This window comes from Zosterops lateralis, assembly GCF_965231275.1.
Source record: "Zosterops lateralis genome assembly, chromosome: 2".
NCBI lineage: Eukaryota > Metazoa > Chordata > Aves > Passeriformes > Zosteropidae > Zosterops > Zosterops lateralis.
In genome coordinates this window covers 9,002,479-9,023,503 of record NC_139763.1, presented here as the reverse complement: position 1 = coordinate 9,023,503, position 21,025 = coordinate 9,002,479, and the positions used below count along the sequence as shown (strand labels likewise).

At 42.3% G+C, this 21,025-nt stretch overlaps 1 protein-coding gene across 1 annotated transcript in view; it reads left to right on the top strand.

Moving 5' to 3' along the window:
• The window catches only part of TSPAN7 (tetraspanin 7), an 84,882-nt gene that overhangs the window by 51,614 nt on the left and 12,243 nt on the right, over positions 1–21,025 (top strand). The window contains exons 2-5 of the mRNA XM_083855082.1: positions 14,555–14,743; positions 16,867–16,941; positions 18,446–18,541; positions 20,805–20,960. Coding sequence (XP_083711208.1) covers positions 14,555–14,743; positions 16,867–16,941; positions 18,446–18,541; positions 20,805–20,960 — 516 coding nt within the window. The remainder of the gene's footprint in view (positions 1–14,554; positions 14,744–16,866; positions 16,942–18,445; positions 18,542–20,804; positions 20,961–21,025) is intronic.

Here is a 21,025-nt window from a genome sequence, read left to right as displayed (position 1 = left end):
CACTGCTAAAGATGTACACTGATCATCTGGATATGAAAATTAATGCTGGTGCTAAGTTTTGAAAGAAATGTTATCATAATAATATTGCATTTTGATGGGACATTGAGAGTTTAAGAAATAACAGTGAAGATAATGCCTAGCTGATGACTTGCTTCCAGGTGTCACCCATCCCAAGAGGCAGAGGCAATGGCTCATACCCAGTGGTATGACCACGCCTGATGGTAGATGTTGCGAAATATTATTTTATTTTCAATAGGTGGGCCCTAGTTTCCCATTTATATTAGCACTTTATCAGCTTGTACAATGAAAACTATATCTACATTTACTTCACTTTCTAAAATATTTCTAATATAATTTTTTTACTTTCTCCTGGTATTTGCATTGTTAAACAGTGCAGTTGCTGTAATGATGCACCAGGGGTGTATTTACTTGTGCTGACATTAAAATATCCATTTGAATGAGAAAATATTTTCCTCAACAGAAGTGTAAATGTGTTTTAGAAGCCCTTACATTTCTGTATTGATCAACAAATTTGACTGAAGTAAGTTCAGCTTACTTTGTCATGTTGACATAAAGCATTTGGCTCTGTTTGAGCAATTCTGTTGGGGAAGAGGACAAAGTACATAGAAAGAATAGTTTTTCATTATAGTTTAAGCATTCTTTTGCTTTGAGGCACCTCTTGGGGTGCACTTGCCTGGGCTTTGTTTTGGTCAAGGCAGCTTGATCTCACAGAGGCATCATTTACCCCATGTGGAATATTCCTGGGATGTGTTCTTTTCTTATCTGGACACCCATTTATGCATTTGTGCCTTAGCACCCAACCATAATTTTTTGCCTCTATGAATGACACACATCTAAATCTTTAAGTCCAGCTTGCTCTACCAACCAAAGTGTTCAGCCCCACTCCCTGAGCCAGAGGGACCATCCAGATCTCCCAATCATCCCTCTCCTGACTCTGGCAACACCACACTGCTCTTGGAAGTGATGCATCAAGTCCCTTTTCCATGTCAAGGACGTGGATGTGGTTGGTTGGATGTTTCTCCTATAATTTCTCTAGAAAGATACAAAGTGGGCATCTGGAAGATGAATAGTAAGAACTTGGGAGAGAAAGGGTTTTGCCTGATCTATCAAAATGGTGTTATTGTAGAAGGCGTTAGTTCTAAGCAATTTGCATTTTGCAAAGAACTTCGTAAGTCAGATGGTTTGTCTTTTTTGCTATGTTACAGAATGGTACTTTTTCTTTAATTGACAAGGCATTCATCTGGTGTTTCATTCATGGTGTTTGGCTGACTTACAGGTCAGTGAGTTTCAGCCCTTCTGTGCTTAATTCACAGTGTATCCAGAATATCTTTTGAAAATATGCCCCTATTGGCACAAACAGAAGATTGATTTTTGTTAATTTTAGATATTCCCATTCCTTGATGTAGCATGTTTTGGGATGCTTTCTACTGGTCTTGATTCTGGGTTTCCACAACTGCAGGGCAGAAAAATGCACTGCAAAATGCATGAAGATTTTGCAGTGGAGAAACTTGCAACTAAAGTACCAAGATCAATGTATGAGAAGTGTGAATGGAAATGCCCATGTGGGAAACTGCCATAAGAAACAGCAGAATTAGGGTTAAAGGAATAGTTTTGGTATAGAGGATCCTTTATGAAGTTCAATCGAGGAATCAAACAGCAAGAAAATAAAGAGTGATATTAGACTCTCTCAGAGAAGTTCCTGTTACTTGTTGGGTTGTGTCTTCTCCAGACATTGATTTTGGAGCATTCTCTGTCAGTAACACTTAGATGGGGATGTTTTGTTTTTGAAGAAGCAGAACTTGCTGGGACTGCTGGACAGGGCTGTCAGAGCTGGAAGCAACCTTTGTTTTCTCCCTGTGAATCCTAGGAAAGTGCACAATTCCCAAGCTTTGACTTCTGCAACATTCAGGCAGGAGAGCTCCCTAACAGCCTGGCATGTTTGGAAGCTGTAGGGTCCCCTTTATAATATAATCCATATCAAAATGCTGGTCTTTATATAATTTTGTATGTTAATTAAGTAGGAGGATGCGGTCCTTTTGTATATGCCTGGAGTTTGGAAGAGAACACTCCGCTGTGTGTTAACAGTGTCTTGGCAACATGAGATGGAAAAGGAGTGTCTGGTCTTTTCCCATACTGTTTGCTGCCAAGGATTTTTATTTTTTTTTCTTTGATTATTGTTGTTGTTATATATGGATGAGTGTAGCAATTTTATCTTTGTTTCCTTCCTTGCTGGTGCTGCTGCTCTGTCATTCCTCCCAGGCTCTTGATATCCTAGGATTAGAGAAGCCTGTTTGGTAAACCACCGTGGTGCTGGTGTGTCATCCTGGATTAACAGTGTGTATCAGCTCCAGCCACCTAGGATGGCAAATTTGGGAGCTACATCCCTGCCTGGAGTCACTCACAGCACAGTCCTAGTGACAGCTGCTGCCAGGGTGTAGTAAGAGCTGGTGAAGTAGAAGAGGAAAGCTTGGTAGAGTAATCAACTTGGAATTTTTATGGCTCATGCTCAGCCTTTTAAAGTTTTCTATTCTCTGTCGTTAGTAGGTGGTTCCCCAAATTGGAGCCTATAAAGAGCATAGATGAGGCTTGAATAAGATCAACTGGCAACAGTGCAAACATGAATTTTACAACAACCAGTCAAATGAAATAAAACAGAATGATGTGTATAATGATTGTAACATTAGCTTGCCTTACTGCTCATATGAATGCTAGTAAGATAAATATTGAATATCTGTAAATAAACTAGCATTATACCAGCATGAAACCCCCCTTCAAACTGTAATTCTTCTTGAGAAAGATGCAGTGGTTTTCTTTAATCTTTTCAACAGGGGCTCTGCAGTGAATCATTTCCTTTAATTGCTGTTCTGAAACACATAACAGTTTTTTTAATGCCTACTTTTTATATTTGTCTTTTTTCTTTCTGTTAATTGCAGTACTTCCATTCAAGCTTGAAAATGAAATTGCTTCCTCAACATATTTCTTCTCTGCTTTATGTAAACATAGGGGGGTTTATTAGCCCAATTTCCAGGGAAGATGGACGTGCACTAACGCCGAGCACACAGAGAGGCTTTCTCCAGTTGTCGTAGTTACAGGCACTTGAGAGGAAACTCAGAAGGGTTGCCAGGCAGAACAAACCTCATCTCTTTCTCTCACTCTGTGGAATTTATCTCATGCCTGAGGGACTGAAGAGCAGCACGAAAATCCAGTGGGATGGCTGCTCATCTCTGCCTGCTCTGAGAGGCTCAGAAAGGCTTTGCAAGTTGTACTCTGGAACTGTGTGCACCAGAGCCAAGGATCAGATAAAGTCCTCCTCTTCCTTTCCTTTAAACAACCCACTTACTTCATTTATTTGCATTGATTGCATATTTGGTTAGCAAATATGTTAACTGTATATCAAAACCTGATTAAAGCTGATGAGATGAACAGGAATAAAGAAATCTGAAAGTATTAAAAAATTAATCATCTTTCATAGCAATAAGCTATGCAAAATACCATAAAGTTTGGTCCATCTGTCATTTAGGACATCACTGCAGCTGTTTCAGGAAAAGAAAACTTGAGGGATTAAGCAGCAAGTGAGCTGCAGGTAGAAATGTAAGAGTTTGATTTAAAACCCAAGAGTAATCCATCCCTTCTTACATTGCATCTCAAAGAGCAGGAGCATTCCTGCTCAGTTTGGGGGTATTTTGGTGGTTTTGACAAAGGACATTTTACAGGTTGGGTGGAGGTTTGTGGCAGGGATGAGGAATCTACAGCTGGAAGCAGCAGCCATGACCCCCCAAGGCTCTTCTGCAGGGCACTGGCAGCAGCTCGGGCACAAATGACACAGACATTTGTCCCTGTGCTCCCTTAGGAGCTGTGGCAAAGCTTCAGGGTGGGTGAGGGAATCCTGCATGATGGAATCCCACAGCTTCTGGACCCATGCCAAAGAATGAATTTAGGTAGTGGGAGATCTGGGGTTAAAAGGCTCTCCTGCTGGCATTACTGTCCTGATGGGGAATAGAGCTGTGGGTTACTTGTGTCTCAATAGGGCATTAAAGTACCAGCAGTATAGTTAAATGTGTGTTATCAACAATAGTGTCACTTGGGTATTGTAATTATCTGGTATTTTTTACTGGTTTTGCTGTTGTGGTGGTGGTTTTTGGGGTTTTGCTGTTGTCATTTTTTGCTCGGGTTCTTTTGTGCTGGTTTGGTTTGGTTTGGTTTGACTTTTTTGGTTTAGTTTGCTTTTGCTTGGGTTTTTTTGGTTTTGGTTTGTTTTGAGGTTTTTTTCTTGTAGCATTGTTTTGGTTTCTTTAATAACCAAACATCTGAGTTGAATTTTTTAAGGTTTTGTTTCTGCTCTGGCTGACATTTTTTGGTTTTGTTTCAGCTGGAATTTAGCAGTTTGAGTGCAGGCTACATAGAAACTTTTTTTTTTTTCCCATGCAAGCACATATAGTCATACACACTCAAAGGTGTCAGTATTTGAATTAGGCAACTCTGACATGTAGCAAACCCCAACTTATATATGAGGAATATGCCTTTATTTTCAGACACATACCCAAGTGAATACCCACAAACAGGAACTCCAGTATCTCAACCATTTAAGCACCAGTATATGTATACATATAAGAATATAAAACACAATTCAGTTGTTTCTTTTCATTTCATCCAGAGAGTTTTGGTGAATGGTTACAGGCCCTAAACTACTTTGAAATCATATTTATAAGCTATGGTGTGGAATTTTGATTTTACAGTCCTGTTGGAATTTGGAGCAGATATTTCCTTCTTCTCTCTAAAAAAGCATCGAAGTATTAAAAGCAACTTCTGGCTTTGACTTTGGCTCCTGTAGCAGGAGCAGCACATGAAAACCAGAGCTGTACACAAATGAACAACAGAGCAGTATGGAAAATGTTATGTAGATGCAGAACCAGAGTGCTGGACCTTGGCTGGGCAAAACTGAGTTGTTTTAGAGTAGAACAAACCTTACTTTTGCCATCCTTGTTGCCAACCTTTTTCACTTCCTTGACTGTGTTGCTGCTAGTGTTTGGGAGGATGGGCAGTAGCTGAGGTGTGGGTGAGAGCAAATGCAGGTGATTATGGAGAACATGGTTGGTTAAATGCTGATGGTTATGGAGAACATGCTTGGTTTTGAAGGACTGACTTGGGTATGCTGAACTGAGAAAATTTTATTTCTCATGTGAACTTTACAACAGTGTAGTGGGGATCCATCCTATGTGCACTGCCTCCAACAGCAGAGCACCAGAAAACACTGGAGTGTGGTACTTGAACAACACAAGAGGAAAACATGGTTCATATGAAAGGAGAAAGGGAAAGAACCAGAAGTATTAATGATGAAAGAAATGTGTCCTTTCTGGGGAAAACCAAACCAAACCAAACCAAACCAAACCAAAAAAAAAAAAAAAAAACAAAAAAAAAAAAAAACAAAAAAAAAACTAACAAAAAAAAACCACCACCAGCCCCACAGCAGGAATGGCAGTTCTCAGCTAATTCTGAGCATGATTAGGAGAATGTAAATAACCAGTGATTTTCCATAAAATGGGATCAGGACATGAGGAGCTTGGTTGCAATAATAAAATCCTTTTTAAAATTTAAACAAAACCTTATCATTACATGTGCCCCCAAGCTGATTTTCGGATGGACTAAACTGAAATTAATGCTGCAGCTGACGACCTTCTTGCCAGAGGCAGCCTGGCTCTGCATGGATGGAGACTGAGACCTCACTGTCCCCCCTTCCCTTCACAGGCTCCAGCCTTTTAGTCATTCAGTGGGACCCCCCAGCTCTCCATTTGTGCAGCCCTCATCCTTCAGTGAAGGGATGCCCAGCTGTCACCCTTTGCAGGCTCTGGTTGTGTTGCTGGCTTCACCTCCTTCCCTCTTCCAGAGGAGGAGGCTGCTCCCACCCTCATTACCCTCATTTGCACCCTCAGCACATTCATGGCCAGAGTGTGCTCACTTTGCTCCCAGCTGGGCTGTCCTGAGGCTTAAACCAGCTCTCTCTTGTCCTTGGAGTGTAATCCCTTCACAGGCAGGTTTAGATCCCCTCACTGCTCCTCATCCCCTTCACGCCAGGCTTTGGAAGCCACACATCTCAACTCCTGCCCGAGGGACTCTCCAGTGTCTCATCATCCCGGGAGCCCTGCCATGGACATGGTGCAGCATCACCAAAGCTTCCTTGAAACAGCCTCCTCTGGAAATTCCTTGCCTTTGGAAATGCACCACCACCACTGGGTTACATGTGCCTCCTTCTGTATGTGTGTGCTTTGAGTGGTTCCTCATAAACACCGTGCTCAGCCGGCACTCAGAAATCCTTTACCTCCACTATTATTTGCAAAATTAGGGGCTTGAAACTGCTAGAATTGGTGCCAGCATCATGACCTTGCATTTGGTACTACTGAATTTATCATCCCACACCTCAATGCCATATTCTGCTTTCTCTGAAGGTTATTAGGACTGTAGTTGCTTGAATAAAAAATGGTTCTGAAAGAGTTTCACACCACTGCTCTTGTGTGCAGTGACTAATGAGCTTGTACATCTCTTTTTAATTATTTTCAAGTTTTCTTGCTGCTAAATCCAAACTTTGTAAGGCAAGGAGGAATTTATGTGCTGATTGATCCACTGAAATTACCAAAACTCCTTGACTGGGGTCTCTCTCAAAGTCTTCTCTGCCCTGCTCAGTCCTGAGGAACAAAGGAGGCTTTCCACTGAAATCTGACTCAGCCTGGGCTTTGGACACAGTACCAGTCTCAGGGGCATGGGTAGCACTAGAAGCTATTTTTCAGAGTGTTTAATTTTATTCCTTTATTTTGTTCACTTAGGGATTGTAGAAGTTTAGATTTTTGCCTTGATTTATTAAGAGGCAAACAAACAAGAGCATTTAATAAACAATAAAGTATTTAGGTAGGGGATAGTTCTATTTCAAAATATTTTATTGTCTTGCATTTTTAATTATTTGGAGTCTTATATCTCAGTAAAATAGGTAAACTGTTTTAAAATTTGAGGCCAAGCTATGTTGTGCTGTGTAAACATTTCTGTCACCTCTGTGTATTGCTACTGAAGGGATTTGAAAGTGTGAGTATGAGGGACAGCTGCTGCATTTAAGCTTCCCAAAACTTTCATGCCCCACAGGCAAATATTCTCTGGCTGTATCACTTTGCTGATGATCAGTTAGTTCCTTCTGTTCTGTGTCCTACTAGACCTGCAAAACCACCACAATTCCTATGGCTAGGAGTGTGCCTTAGCCTTGAAGAGTGGGATGCTGCTTTTAAGTCTCCACTCTCTAAGTTCTTTTCCCTGAGATGTTCAATCATGCATATTTAAGGGCTACATTTCTAGAAATTAGGTCTGAAAATTCCCAGCAGAAATGTATTTTTGCATTTTATTTTTATCCAGAGATGACCACATTTTTGTCTGCAAGCTGGCTTAAAAGATACATCAATTAATAGAGCCACTGGTGATTAAACTGTAAAGCAGAATATCTTCTCTCATTTAATGAGGTGTCTTACATAAAAAATAAGTATAATTCTCATGATAAAGAATTTAATTTTACTGAGATTTTCAACTTCTTTACTGAAAGTGCAAGGTGTAATAAAGCTACATCTTCAGCATAAGAATATGGCTGTTTATTGTAACCATTCATCACGAGTATGACATTAGTATAGAGATCAGGTCACAAATGTCCTTATTCTTCCTGAATCTTCCTACAAGTGGCATGTAATCAATTGTTTCCTTATAGAAAATTCTCTAATAATAGGTTTTTGCACTGTAGTAGCAAGAAATCCTGAGTTTTGAGCAGTGCTGCAAGGTTGTTTCCGAGTTCTTGTCTCTTCACTGCAGTCCTTGTTAGTGCTCCTAGGACTTTTTGGGCCATGTCCAATTTTTTATCCTGCAGCAAACAAAATTACTGTGATGTTTTCTTCCCTGCTGTTCATTAAATGATCATTGGCCTCTTCTGGTTGCAAGGAGAAGGTTGCATTCACCTCTAGGTGATTTTTAGTCTGTTTTCCATACAGAGTAAGTGATACAGTCCTGGTTGTCATTTCTCCCCCAGCCTGCAAGGAGAGCACTATCAGACCTTGGTGTGTGGTTGGTGTGGATGGGTGGGAGTGCTGGGAAACACCTGGGTTGTTTAGAAAATGTTCACTTCCTTTCAGAGGTCTCTACCATGTAGCTGATAGAGACAGTTAGGGATTAGTACACACTCTGTTGTCTGCAGAGTTGGTGGTGAGTTGACACATCAGCTCCATGATAATTTGATATTCACTTTATCATCTAGGTGAAAGCCAATGTGGTTTTTGTTTTGTTTTGTGGTGGGTTTTTTTTTTTTTTTTTTTTTTTTTTTTTTTTTTTTTTTTTTTTTTTTGTGTGTGTGTGTGTGTGTGTGTGTGGTTGGTTTGTTGGTTGGTTGTTTTTTTTTAACCAGCACTACAGTTTGACCCCTGAGGACCTTAATCTGATGTCAGCTCACTTGGGACAATTATTCATGCACTTGTAATAGTGTCCCAGCTAGGACAAACACTGAAAATCAAAAATATTTTTGAAAAGGAAATAGGATAGTAGTCCAATTACAGAAAGGAGCTGTGCAAGACCAGGTTGCTAAGCTTGATATCAGTGTGTCTAATCAAAATCTCCACTGTGTATTTTGGGGCAGATTCAGTGGCTGTCCCCTGACTTGAGTGCATTGATACTCAGCTCTGACCTGGTGGTGACGTGAGAGCAGAGGGAGCAGCATCCCCATTGCTGTGGTTGGCATGTTCTGGTATTCCTGATGATGGTTTCCACAGGGAGGACATGGAGCAGTAGTTTTCATACACAGGAATCTCAGTTTTACACAGAAACAGCAAGGGCTGTGGTGGATAATCAGTTTTGTGACAGCAGCTGGCTCTAGATGGATGATGAGCAGCAGGGATCATAACTCAAACAGAATCCAGAGGTGAAGGAGTGAAGCAAGATTCGTTGTGCTGGACATTCCACACATGCAACAAGGAGAGAAAACCCTGAGCCCAAAGCGTGGCAGCCTGCCCAGATGAGACAGGCAAGGGGTCGCAGAGAAGAATGTGAATTAATCTTAGGACATTTTTCCTTTAAATCTTTTTGGCTGTTCTTTTTAGGAAGGAATTATTTACATGGAAAACTGTAAGGAATGAAGAAGAAGAGGGACAGGCCTGAGTTACAAGAGCAGAGGGACAAAATAATCCTGTTAGATGCTGAGGGAATGTGTTAAGAAATGGTGAAGTCTGGACTAGAAGACACTAGAACAGTTGCAAGAATGGCCACTGCAGGTGTTTTCTCCTAACACAGTGACCTTTACAGGCGGTCTCTCAGTTTCCAAAGGGGCAGCAATGGTTATTAATTGGCCTGCAACTTGTTGCCTTCTTCCAAAGGTACAGTTGGTGGGATCTTCATGTCCTGTTCACTCCAGCAGAGATCAGCCCTGTGCCAAGCTGACCCATGTTGGGTTTGCAGGTGCAGACAAGATCAGCAGATGTGAGGACAGAGGATGTGTGTTGCTGGCTTACAGGCATTTCCATGTTCTGTCATAGCTTGGCTTAATGCTTTGGCCCTGCCTGTGAAGAGTTGACATTGAAGCTCAAAGGAAGATTTATATTAGTTTTAGTCACCTGCCTGCCTGATGAAACTCCAGGGGCTGAGGCAGGAGGAGACTCAAAGCCAGCCACTCCCAGTGCTTGACAAGCTGTAAAGCAAGAACACTTTAAATGTGATCCATTGCCTATTTTGGGAAAGTTATAAAATTTTCAGAGGTAGGCCAGTTATTTTTAAGTCTCTCTGGACATGCTTTTAACGCAGGATTTGTTCTGGATGTTGTCAAGGTCGGACGTTTTCTTCATGAAAAAGTTTCCCTCCTTTGGGGGAATGTCTGGAAGAGCTAATTAGCTGTGTGCCTTGGTCCTCTCTCATTTCCTCACAGCCTGCTAAACCTATTCTAGACCTTTCAGCTTCAGCCAAGATGGATTGAGATAGTTCTTGTCTGCCTTCCCCTGGCTTCATCTCTTTCATGCACAGCCTTTCTCCATCCAGCCTGTTTGAGGAGAAGGTTGCAGGAGAGCTGAGCAGAGACAGCACGCCTCTACCAAAATGCAGGAAGGCTGGTGTTTGGTAAAAGAAGAGTTTGGAATTGAAAAGCTGAAAGTACCAACAACATGGTTATTTTCCTTGTGTCTGATTCTTTGCTGCTGCTTTGAATTTCTAAGTTGCCCACATTTTACATTCATTTAGCAAGGCTGAAAATATGACATGACATAGAAGAATTACACCTACAGTGAGATCCTGATTAATGAAGTTGTCATCCTGTATCTCAGTTCTGTAGATAAAGAGCTGGTCCAGAGAAATGCTGAGCTCTTCCTGCAGCTTTTGGGAGCAGTAGGGATTGCTGTGTGCTTGCAGCAATCAGGATTGGCTTCCAAATTTAATTTTGACAGACCTTAGGAATCAAAATATTTCACATCAGTAGTGAACAGGAGGACATGAATTATGTGGACCAATAAACTAGCAATTCCTGCTGCACATTTATCTTCACCTCTGTAACTGACAAACTTTAAATATTGCATATGGTAGTCCTGGGTATAAATAAGGGTTTGAATTAGGGTCTTGAATCTCTGTGGATGTCAGGTGAACCCTTCATGCCCCCTGTATCAGCAGAAACCTTCATATCATGCCACCAATGCTCTGTGGGTTTTGGGGTATGAAGACAACAGACTCTTTTAGGAGTGATGTGTCTCCAGTTAAAAGGGGTACATAGTGTTTTCCTGCCTAATTCTGACAGAATTAAAGACAGTGCACTTTCAGAAGTTATTTTCTGAATACTCCTCTCTGCATACTTTGCTGCTGTTACATAGAAGGAGAGGGTTGATAGTTTAATCTTTGTTTTGGCACTATTTAAAAAAGTAATTCTCAGACATTTTTCTCTTGCCTTTTAATGAGGAACTGCGTGTGTTTATTATTAGTTCCGATTTCAGCAATGCCCAGCATTATCAGGACATCCCTCTCCCTGTGTCCTGTAAAGCTGTGGCACATCCCCTTGTGTCAGTGCTGTTGGCCTTATCTTTGTCTGTGTGTCTCTAATAAGCACTTGGTTTGTTGGACAAGTGAAGTCAGAGCTGACAGTCAATTCTGTTGTATTTCTGCCTGCCTGTTGCGTGGTAACTTTTCCACCACATCCAGAACTGGGAGCAGTACTGCAGGTGACACTGGAAACATCTGTATTGATGCTGAAGGAAGGCAAAAGGACTAGAAATCCAGCCTTTGACTGCAATCAGGGATTGGTGGGTTGTGTCTGTGACACCATGCTTGAGGAGAGGCAAGAGGCAGAGTGGGGGGGGGTTGGTTCACAGATTTTTATTTTTTTTAATATATTTTTTTTCTCAAGCCAGAACAAGCCAGTTCATCCAGATTAAAACATTCTGTGGGAACATCTTGATTTCAGTGGAGTTTTTCTTAGAAAATGTCCAGGTGGCCCACCTGCTTCATTTCCTGCCATCTCATCAGTCAAGAGCTTCTGGGGTATGTTTGCTGAGCCTGAGCTCAAGAGGCACTGAAATGTGAGACCTGCCAGGGCTAAACAACGTGATTTCTACTTGTGTGTAGCCTTTACAATCCTTGCCCTACTTGGATATCTCCTGTGTTGTTTTTTCTTTCTTTTAATCTTTAAAATTTCGACTTAAGTGAGGGGCAGGACTAATAATGTTTTATGGAATGCTACATCTCTGATTTCCTGGCTGAGGAAACGTGAGTCCAGGAGCTTCCACTGCAGCGAACGTTTGTGAGGAAAATATCATCTACCTTTGATGACATCCAGGATGAAATAGTTTCTAATAGTGTTGCAAACTAGAGAAAGAACACAGAGAAGAAGCAGAAGGTGCATGAAAAATCCATCAAAACAGTGTAGGGGGCAGAACAGAGTGCAAGCATGAAAAAGAGACAACCAAAACCAGCACAAGCCACTTGCAAGCCCATTTGTGGATACAAAACCTGCCTGAGTTTCTGGGGTTCATTATGATTATAGAAACTGGCCCTAAGCATGGATAAATCAGGCCAGCCCTGGCTGCTGGCAGGAGTCTCTCTAGTGATGTTGTCTGGTTGGGTGTGGATTTGCCTGTGTTATCCAGGGTGCGCTATTACTGCTTAAACCAAGGCTTGTATAAAGTTCAAGAAAAACTCCAGAAGTTGTTGGTTTTTTTTCTGAATCAAAAGTATTCAGTAAGTTTGTGACACACTTAGAAAACTGGTATTTGGGGTAGTTTTTCTCTTTTGCTTTCCCTTGAAAACACCAAAGGACGGGATCCCACATGTCTTTATGTTTAAGTAGGATGTCCCTGGCAGTTACTTGCCTTTTAGAAGCAAACTTTTTCCTTCTTCCTTTTTTTTTCTTTCTTTCTTTCTTTCTTTCTTTCTTTCTTTCTTTCTTTCTTTCTTTCTTTCTTTCTTTCTTTCTTTCTTTCTTTCTTTTTCCTTTTTTTTTTTCCTTTGCAAATGCTTATTTTTTTGTACCACTCCAGATGTCTCATTTGGGGCAGTGTGAGCTGTGCAGCTGCCAGTTCATTTCTTCTGTGTCTGCTGAGGATCTGGAGTGGGGTTGTGACACTCTTTCCTCACAGGCTGTAGCTGTCATAGCATTTCCAGGACAAATCTTAAAATTCCTGCTGGGCCATATGAAGACCAGGTTTTGCTGTAGAAGTCCACTGGTGGAATGTGACTGCTGCTCTCGTGCTCCATGTGTGCTGGCTCTTCCAGGTGTTTGTAAATGAAGTTCCTTTGGATGCTGAATGCTCAGGGGGACTCTAAAGGTCAAAGTGCTGGTAATCACTCTCCTCTGACTGCCAGGATATCTGAAATACTTTGTACATCTCCTGTTTGATCACTCTCTGAATTGAAACTTTACAGTGGAAAGGGAGTAGGGAAGACTGGAGTGGGATTGTGCATTGGAGAAAGTGCTCTGAGTTTCCCTTTAGACCTTTCAAGTGTAAATGGACCCACAGCACCCTGCTTTTGCAACTGTTAAGCCTGAGCCACAGGTCACAGAATTAGGCTGGTGGAGAGATTCCAGGTCAAAGGAAGGAGACAGAGGTAAAGGGAAGATGTGTGTACTGATGGTGAGAGTCAGGATCAGGGTCTATTCCTGCTGCCCTGTTCTCAGGCCAGCACTGTCCTGGCCTTCTGTCTGCTCATGTCTCTCCTGCTTTTAAAGAAAAACCTAAAAACCAAACCAGAAACCAGTACATTCATTGTTCCCTAGACTGTGTGATAGTGAGAGATAGTGATAAAAAGTGTATCTTGGAAATAAGGAAATGAGGCTTGCCTTGGGGTGGAGGTAGGCATTCGTCATAGCACTGCTTGTGCTCTGCTAAATAAAGGTCATGGAAAGGTTTGTAGGGAAGTCTTATGGTTTTTCATCTTCATAAGGAAAATTCCAGCCGGCACTGCTGCAACCCGAGGTGCATCTTCAGCGTGTCTTTGTGGGAGCATCCCATCCCCTCTTGTCAGGGGCTTAGACCTCCCAACAAACCCAGGGATTTCCTTAAATGCCTGTAAATCAGAGCTCTATTAAGAAGCAGAAAGGGAGTAAACCACCAAGAGGCTTTCCTCCTTTTTTCCAAAGTCTGTGTGTGCCATAAATTGAATGGGCCCCCCCTGAGACCTGGGGAAACCAAACTCTTAAAATGCATAGTAAAGGGTTAGTAATTGTTTCAAACAGCCAACTAAAAATGCTTTTTATTACGAGGCTTGAGCTCTCTTTCATATGTGAAGCTGCTTGTTCATTTTGGCAGTGAAGGCTGCTTTTATGCCTCCCTGGGGACAGTGGTAAAACTTTCAGCAGCTTAGGCACAGAAACCAGCCCTTTGTGGAACTGGAGGCCAGAAACCAGAAGTTGTTCTGCAGATTTCCCAGTCCTCTGCGGCTTGCTTTCAGATTTTGCTGAATAATCCACTTCTGTTCAGGACAAGGAGAGGTGAAGATGGTGCTGTGCAAGGATGGGACCAGACTTGGCAAAGGCATTTGGTGTCTGTGGGTTGGGATGCTCCTGGGTGATTTTTTATGACACTCAGCTGTTGGGTGCAATAACAAGGAATCAGCACTTTTTCACACAGTTTCACTGAGAGATGGACAAGAGCTGGATTTATTCTTATTGCCACTGTGAGCAGGAGAGCAGAAAGCCTCTGCTAATCCTGTGGTAGCAGAAATGCCAATTCCTGCCGAGGCTGATCCAGGGGAGCAGGGAGCACTCACCCAGAGGGACATGTGGAGCTGGCCACATCTGTCAGAGCAGAGAGCTGTTCCTGCAGGTGGCACACTGCATCCTCTCTTGGCTGGCAGTGATTGGTCTTAGAGATGTTTGTCCTTCAGTGGCAGCCTTAATGTAACAGATGCTGGAGTTCAGTTTTGTCTGTCTGTCCCTCTGGAGTTTGTAGAAGCCTTGAGGCTTCTGCCAGCAGCGCAGCACCAACACATCCCCTCAGGATCACTGTGTGATGCCTTCCCCAGTGGCTCCTGACCCGTTTCTCCCCTTGCTCTGCAGATCACTGGCGTTATCCTCCTGGCAGTCGGCGTCTGGGGCAAGCTCACCCTCGGCACTTACATCTCCCTGATTGCTGAGAACTCCACCAATGCCCCCTACGTGCTCATCGGGACGGGCACCACCATCATCGTCTTCGGGCTCTTCGGCTGCTTCGCCACTTGCCGTGGCAGCCCATGGATGCTGAAGCTGGTGAGCAAACCCAAGTGCCTTAGGAGGGTTTTTTGGTCACCCTCACTCCCTGACAGATGTTGTTGAAGCCTTATAGGCACATAAGCTAGGTTTTATTAATCCTTATGTTCACTATTTGTGCCTCTTGGACAAAGTGGGGGGAAAAAGCTCTTTGCTCAAACCAGTTTTTGATTGACTGTGGCTGAATTTTGCAGGGTGGAAGGCTGCTGAATTGCTCTGTGAGTCGCTCTACAACCATTCTGGTTTTCTGTGAGCCAGATAGATAAATATATTTACAATCTTAAATATGCCCAAAGCATCATAAACATAAAATTCTTTCAAACTGTATTTTAAGGGGTCAGTTTAACAACCTGATGTGAAATTATGGAACAAATAGTTAGTACCTCATAAAAGCACACCAGCCCTTCTTTTTCTCCTAACATTCACTAGGCTAGAACAATTCAACCCAAAAAGCAGAGCACTGTACAGTATGTTTGGCCTCATCTCAAAAGCAGCAGGGGCTTGAGGTGCACTGAGCAGAGGGGAAGCTGTTGTCCCTCAGTCCACTTTAACCTCTCTCTACATGAGTTTCTCTCTTCTGAGTTTTTCAGCCTACCTTAAAATTCAAAATAACTACAGGTTAAACAAACTTACATGATAAACTGTGTTTCTAGGCACATTCAGGAACAAAATCCTGCATGTGCAATGATTTGAAGGATGGAAATAGCATTTCAGTGAAGCACTGAACTAGTGAGAAAGGGGTTAACAGTACAATGCATCTCCTGAGAGAGTATTTTGGGAATGCTTTTCTAAGGAAATGGGATGATTTTTCTCCAGTTTAAACTGCATTTTAAAAAAGAAGGACATGTTAAAGGGAGTTAATTTCCTCAAATGATGGCAGGGAGGGGAAGGGAAGAGGTAGCAGCTGCAATTCCATCAGCTGGTGGCCAGGTGGCAAGTGTCTCACTGCTGTCTCTTGCTGGTGATGTGCTGTCAGGGCATGTGCAAGGCTTGCTGAAGTCACTGCAGTCCAGTGACTGGGAAAGGGATAAAGGTGAATGATGATATAAATCCATAGGAAATCAGGCTCTGCTTGCTGTTCCATAACTCAGGTAACTTTCTTAAAGCTTTGTCACTAACAGTAGCATGTGCTGTTCCAAGCATGTGGGTTTATTTTCATTGTGCATGTAAGAAATGTTTCTAAACTTCTTTTCTCTCCTGAACAGACAGTGATTTGAAAGCTGCATTAATTGGACACATTTTTTTCTAGTTCTATCTTCATCGTTGTGCTCCTTTCCCCAATAACCTTTCATTAAAGCTAAGTTTTCCTTTCTCCACTAAATCCTGCTAGGACTGAGTTTAATTTAAAATGTTTCCTTTCTTAACTAACTGTTGAGTAGCAGGTGGAATAAAAAGGTAATTTTTTTTCTCCAGAAAAGCAAGCCCCAACTTCAAATTTTACTATCCCACTTCGCATTTTTTCTTTACCTTCTTTATTTCTGCTTAAATATATATTTTTGGCCTTGGTGAGTGCCTACACTGAAAGCACTGTTTTCAGGGTTTATTTAGCTGTTCCAAATGCTGCACCTAAAGCCAAACATAGACCTTGGCTCAGTAAAAGTATTTGGAGCATATGTCTAGTGTTACTCTGAGAATATTTCCAGTGAAAGCCACACTTCAATTCATTCATTGGAGAAACTTCAGGAATCAGGCAGCAAATCCCAATCTGGCAGTGAGATAGATAAACACAAACCAAAACACCTGGGGAAAACCTGTTAACCTCAGCAGAGCACCGTGCAAACAGGAGGGGTCTGTTTGTTTCCCTTATTGCAAGATCAAAACCTGAGTGACTTGGATTCACCTCTGGCATGTGAGTGTGTTTTAATGTATATAAGGATGCTAAGAAAGGTGGGAACAGAAATGTCAAAAAAGCCAGTAATTAAGCAATATATATCAGTTGTGAGTTGTATAAACACATGTATTACATTCAGGTCATAACCTGTGTATCTCCTCCAACAGACCTTTGGTTTCTTAACACCTTCAAAGGGTGCCTAGAGGGGAAAGTTACATTTTATGTGATAATATCTGTGCTGAGACAAAAGCCTGTATCATGCTCTGACTTCTCTTGCCTCCTGCCTTTTCAGTATGCCATGTTCTTGTCCCTGGTGTTCCTGGCTGAGCTGGTGGCTGGCATTTCAGGGTTTGTGTTTCGCCACGAGGTAGGTGGGAATGTGCTGAGTTTGCATCTGGCAGCTCCTCCCTGGGCTGGTAAAACATAAAACTCCCCTGGAGCTTGGGGAATGTGTGGGGTGCTGAGCTGAGGGGCTCCAGCACATCTCCACATTACTGCTGATGTGCAGCAGTAATTTGTGCAGTTCTTAAAAACCTACATGTTTCCAAATGAAGGGATTTAGCCAAAGCTCTTGCCCTCAGCTGCCTGATGATTTACTCTGGAGCTATCAGGTTTTATGTGTCCACCATGTGAGATCTTCTTTACTCTTTTACATATGCTGAGGGCTGCAGAATAGATTAAATGCTTTTCTTAAACACAGCTTTTTCAGCCAGGCAAATTCTGGTTTATGTAAGGCAGAGACAACTCCTGCATCACACCAGACTTGCTGTTTTGTAAATCTTTTTCCTTTTTTTCATGGGGGGATGGAGAGAGGGGGTGGGGAGGGAGTGGGATGGGATTTCATTTCTATCTTGAGAATAAGGAGAAATTAGAAGTAGAATGAGGTAGGAAACTGGGACAGGAAGAAGCTTTAAAAAAGTGTGATGGTCTAGATTTGTAGTAACACTTCTGCTTTATCCACTGTAATCAGGTCTATCCCTGGCTGTAAGTCCATGGACCTAGATGCCACTGGTGCTGACCAGAACAACCCCAGAGACCCTCCTTGTCTCTTTTCTTTGTATTACCTGGTTTTGAAGTCTCTTTTGACATAACATTTCCATTGCCACAGAGTTTCCTGCTGTCCACCCTTGCAAGCAGTGGATTGTTTTTAATGTGGTCCTGAGGTGCCTGTCCACCTGCTGAGGATTCCCATTTCATCCCACCTCCCCTGCAGCAGTCCCAGTGTCAGACTGCTCCCTTTTGGGAGAGGCAGTGCCTTGTGAAGGCCACAGCCATGTGGGTTGCTCACATCATCTGCTCCCCAGCTCCTCTCCCACCCAGTCAAAGTGCCATTCCTGATGATGTGCCTGACATTTTCCAGCTGAGGGACCTCTTGTTCCTTACCCAAATCCCTTTGGTGCTGGGGATGCCTGGTCAGGAGATTCATGTCTTACTTTGGTGCCACTGGCTTGTATCCCCAGGGTGTTTGCACCAGCTTTGGCTCCCACCTGGTATCCATGAGCAGGAAGAAGAATGAAGTCTCCTTCAGACTTAGTGCTGGAACAAAGGGTTTGGGGGAAAAAGCATAAAATGATACCTTTTTGATAGGTTAAATAATTTTAAAGTATTTTTTTAAAAACATATCAGTTTCCTGGAGTAGTCTTGTTTCTATGTCTGACATCCCACTGGAAAAATGGCATGAGTGATTCCTGACAGTTAACATGGAGCTCTGCCCGCTCTAAAAACACCCTTAAAAACAACTGAGAAGGACTAGTTTGGGTCTCTTGTTAGAAAATTTGGAAATGTATTTACTTCCTGCAACAACTGCTTCAGATTTTGTGCTTCTTGTTGCTCAAATGGGCTGGTTTTTTTTATTTTCCTCACCTTGACAGATCAAGGATACTTTCCTTAGGACATACACTGAAGCAATCCAGAATTACAACAAGAACGATGAGCGGAGCCATGCAGTGGATAACGTACAGGAAAGTGTAAGTCTCAAACTGGATACCAAAAATTAGTCAATAGAGAAAGCATGGATTTGATCCCAGAATGTTGATAGCTAAATCTGCAAGCTGCAATTTGCAAGCAAAATTAGAAGCTGGCAAAACTGATCTAAAGGAAAAGTATTTCAGCTGAAATGCTTGCCCAGGATGCCTAAATTTTAGTGAAAAATCTGTCTGATAAAGGTAAGGCTTGTCCCACTGGCTCGTTGTTGGTCCCAGATCTTGAATTAGGTTTAGGTGGCGGGTCTATTCCTAAAGAACATGCCTTGTTCCTAAGGGAATTAGCCAGTAAGATTATAAAATGTTTTAAATTTCAGCTGGATGAGACAGGGTTTTATAATCTTGTGTCCTGCATCACTGATAGACTGCAGCAGTTCTCTGCACAAGTACAGTGAGAGAGCCTGGCAAAGGAGACCTGGTGAGTTAAGGAGAAAAACTGGGTGATACAGGTTAGCACCTGGCCAGTCTTATAAACTAGGTGCTAATGTATCAATCTCTGAGGGTCCAGCCTGTGCAGAGAAGTGGCTAAAATTAATTAGAAAGACTGCTCTTCAGAGGTGTTTTATAAAGCAAAAGGTTTAACAAGGAAAAATAACAAAATAATAAATGTTACAGAAAACAAATGAACAGCCGTGCACAGGTGTCTGAGAAACCTCTTGACACCCTCCTAAAACACTCCAAAAAGCCTCTCTACTTCCTTTGTGCTACTTCCTAAATACTGAATTTTTATGAGGGATAACCTGGCTTGCAGCCAACAGAGGAAGATACAGGGTTTGAAGAACAGTGACAAGGTCCAATAGATTCTTTTCTCTTGGCCCTGAGCCAATTACTGTCAGGAGAATATCAAAGTTTCTGGGTTCTTTACCTTAAGGGGTGAGTCTTAAACTTTTCCCTACATGGAAAACATTTGCTGGGTGTGGGAAATGCATCCCTACAACTGGGTGTATTTTCCCCAGAGGAAAATGGAGGGGAAAGCTGCTGAGATTGGCAGTGAGAGCTGTGCTGGAGGGATGGAGTAGGAGCTTGGTGGAGAAGAGCCTTTCTGACCCTCAGGGGTGGTAGCAGGGCAGTGGGGGGCTGCCTTGCCTTCCAGCAGGGCACAGGGCAGGAGCAAATGACACAGCACAGACAAACCAGCTGGGGATGCCACTCATGAAAGACCAAGTCCACCAACTACAACACAGAGTGATAAAATTCACATTTACATCCCCACTGGAAGTTCTATCATAGCAAGAAGCTATTCCTTCAGTTTCCAATACATTCTATCAGCCAGTTTCCTTTCCATGTGATTGTAGCTTGATGAGTGGCTGAAATGTCAGTGCAATTGTATTGATGACTTCTAGACCTTTAGAAATTACAGCTGTTATGTTGGACCCATCAGCACGGTTGAAACTGAACTCTATCCTAGCTTCTCCTGGTTGGCAGATTACTGCAGTGCTCCAAACTGAGTATATTCTGCTGTCATATTGTCTGCATAATGTTAACTTGTGTTTTAAATTTTTGATTCCTTGGAGTTGACCAAACAAAATAGTTCTGAGTAGTTTTTCAGTGTTTTTGTTGTAGAAAAATGTTAATTTCATTCATAGTTCTCTTTTCACAGGAGCTGCATTTATAAGCCCTTTCCATGCAGAAAATTCAGCACATACTCCATATGTTTGAGTCTCTGTCTTCTAGCTTAGGATCTAAATCAGAACATCCTTCCCAATTTAGGGTTTTCTAGCTGACTTCCTAGATACACCCTGTGAGCATATGGTCTCTTTCTATTCACAGCTCAGTGAATTGTCCTAGAAATTATTTTGGTGAGTTAGAGAGGCTTCACCTTACTGATTTGTACTAGTTTGAACCTGTATGTGTGACCTGTAATTCTGTGTAATGTTTTGAGGTCTTGAATTTACAGGATCATCTTTAGTCAAATAAAAAAGTAAAGAAAACAAACAAGCAAAAACCCCAACAGACCATCAACTAAAAAAGATGAGTTTATGGCTGGACCTTTGTCAAATGTTATAAATAATTGTTCTGCTCATAAAATACCTTCTTTTTATTAGGTCATCTGCTCCTGTGTTCTGTAAATTACATCCCTGGTACTTTAGTAATTCATGGGGCAGGGGTGGTACCTGCTTTTCAAAACTTGAGGCGCTTTGTCTTTATTTTGATCATGAGCTTATGAAGTGGGCCGAGATTATTCTATTCCAGCTTTAATTCTGCTTTGTTTGTCTGTGTGCTTTAAACCTGCTCTTGTCCCTCCTAGCTGAGCTGCTGTGGCATTCAGAGCTACACCAACTGGAGCACCAGCCCTTACTTCTTCAAGCACGGCATCCCTACGAGCTGTTGCATGAACTCCAGTGACTGTAACACTCAGGACCTGCGCAACATGACCGTGGCTGCCACTAAAGTAAACCAGAAGGTAACAGTACCATCGTGCCAGAGGCACTTGTGACACCACCCAGCACCCCAGTGGAGTGTTTGTGG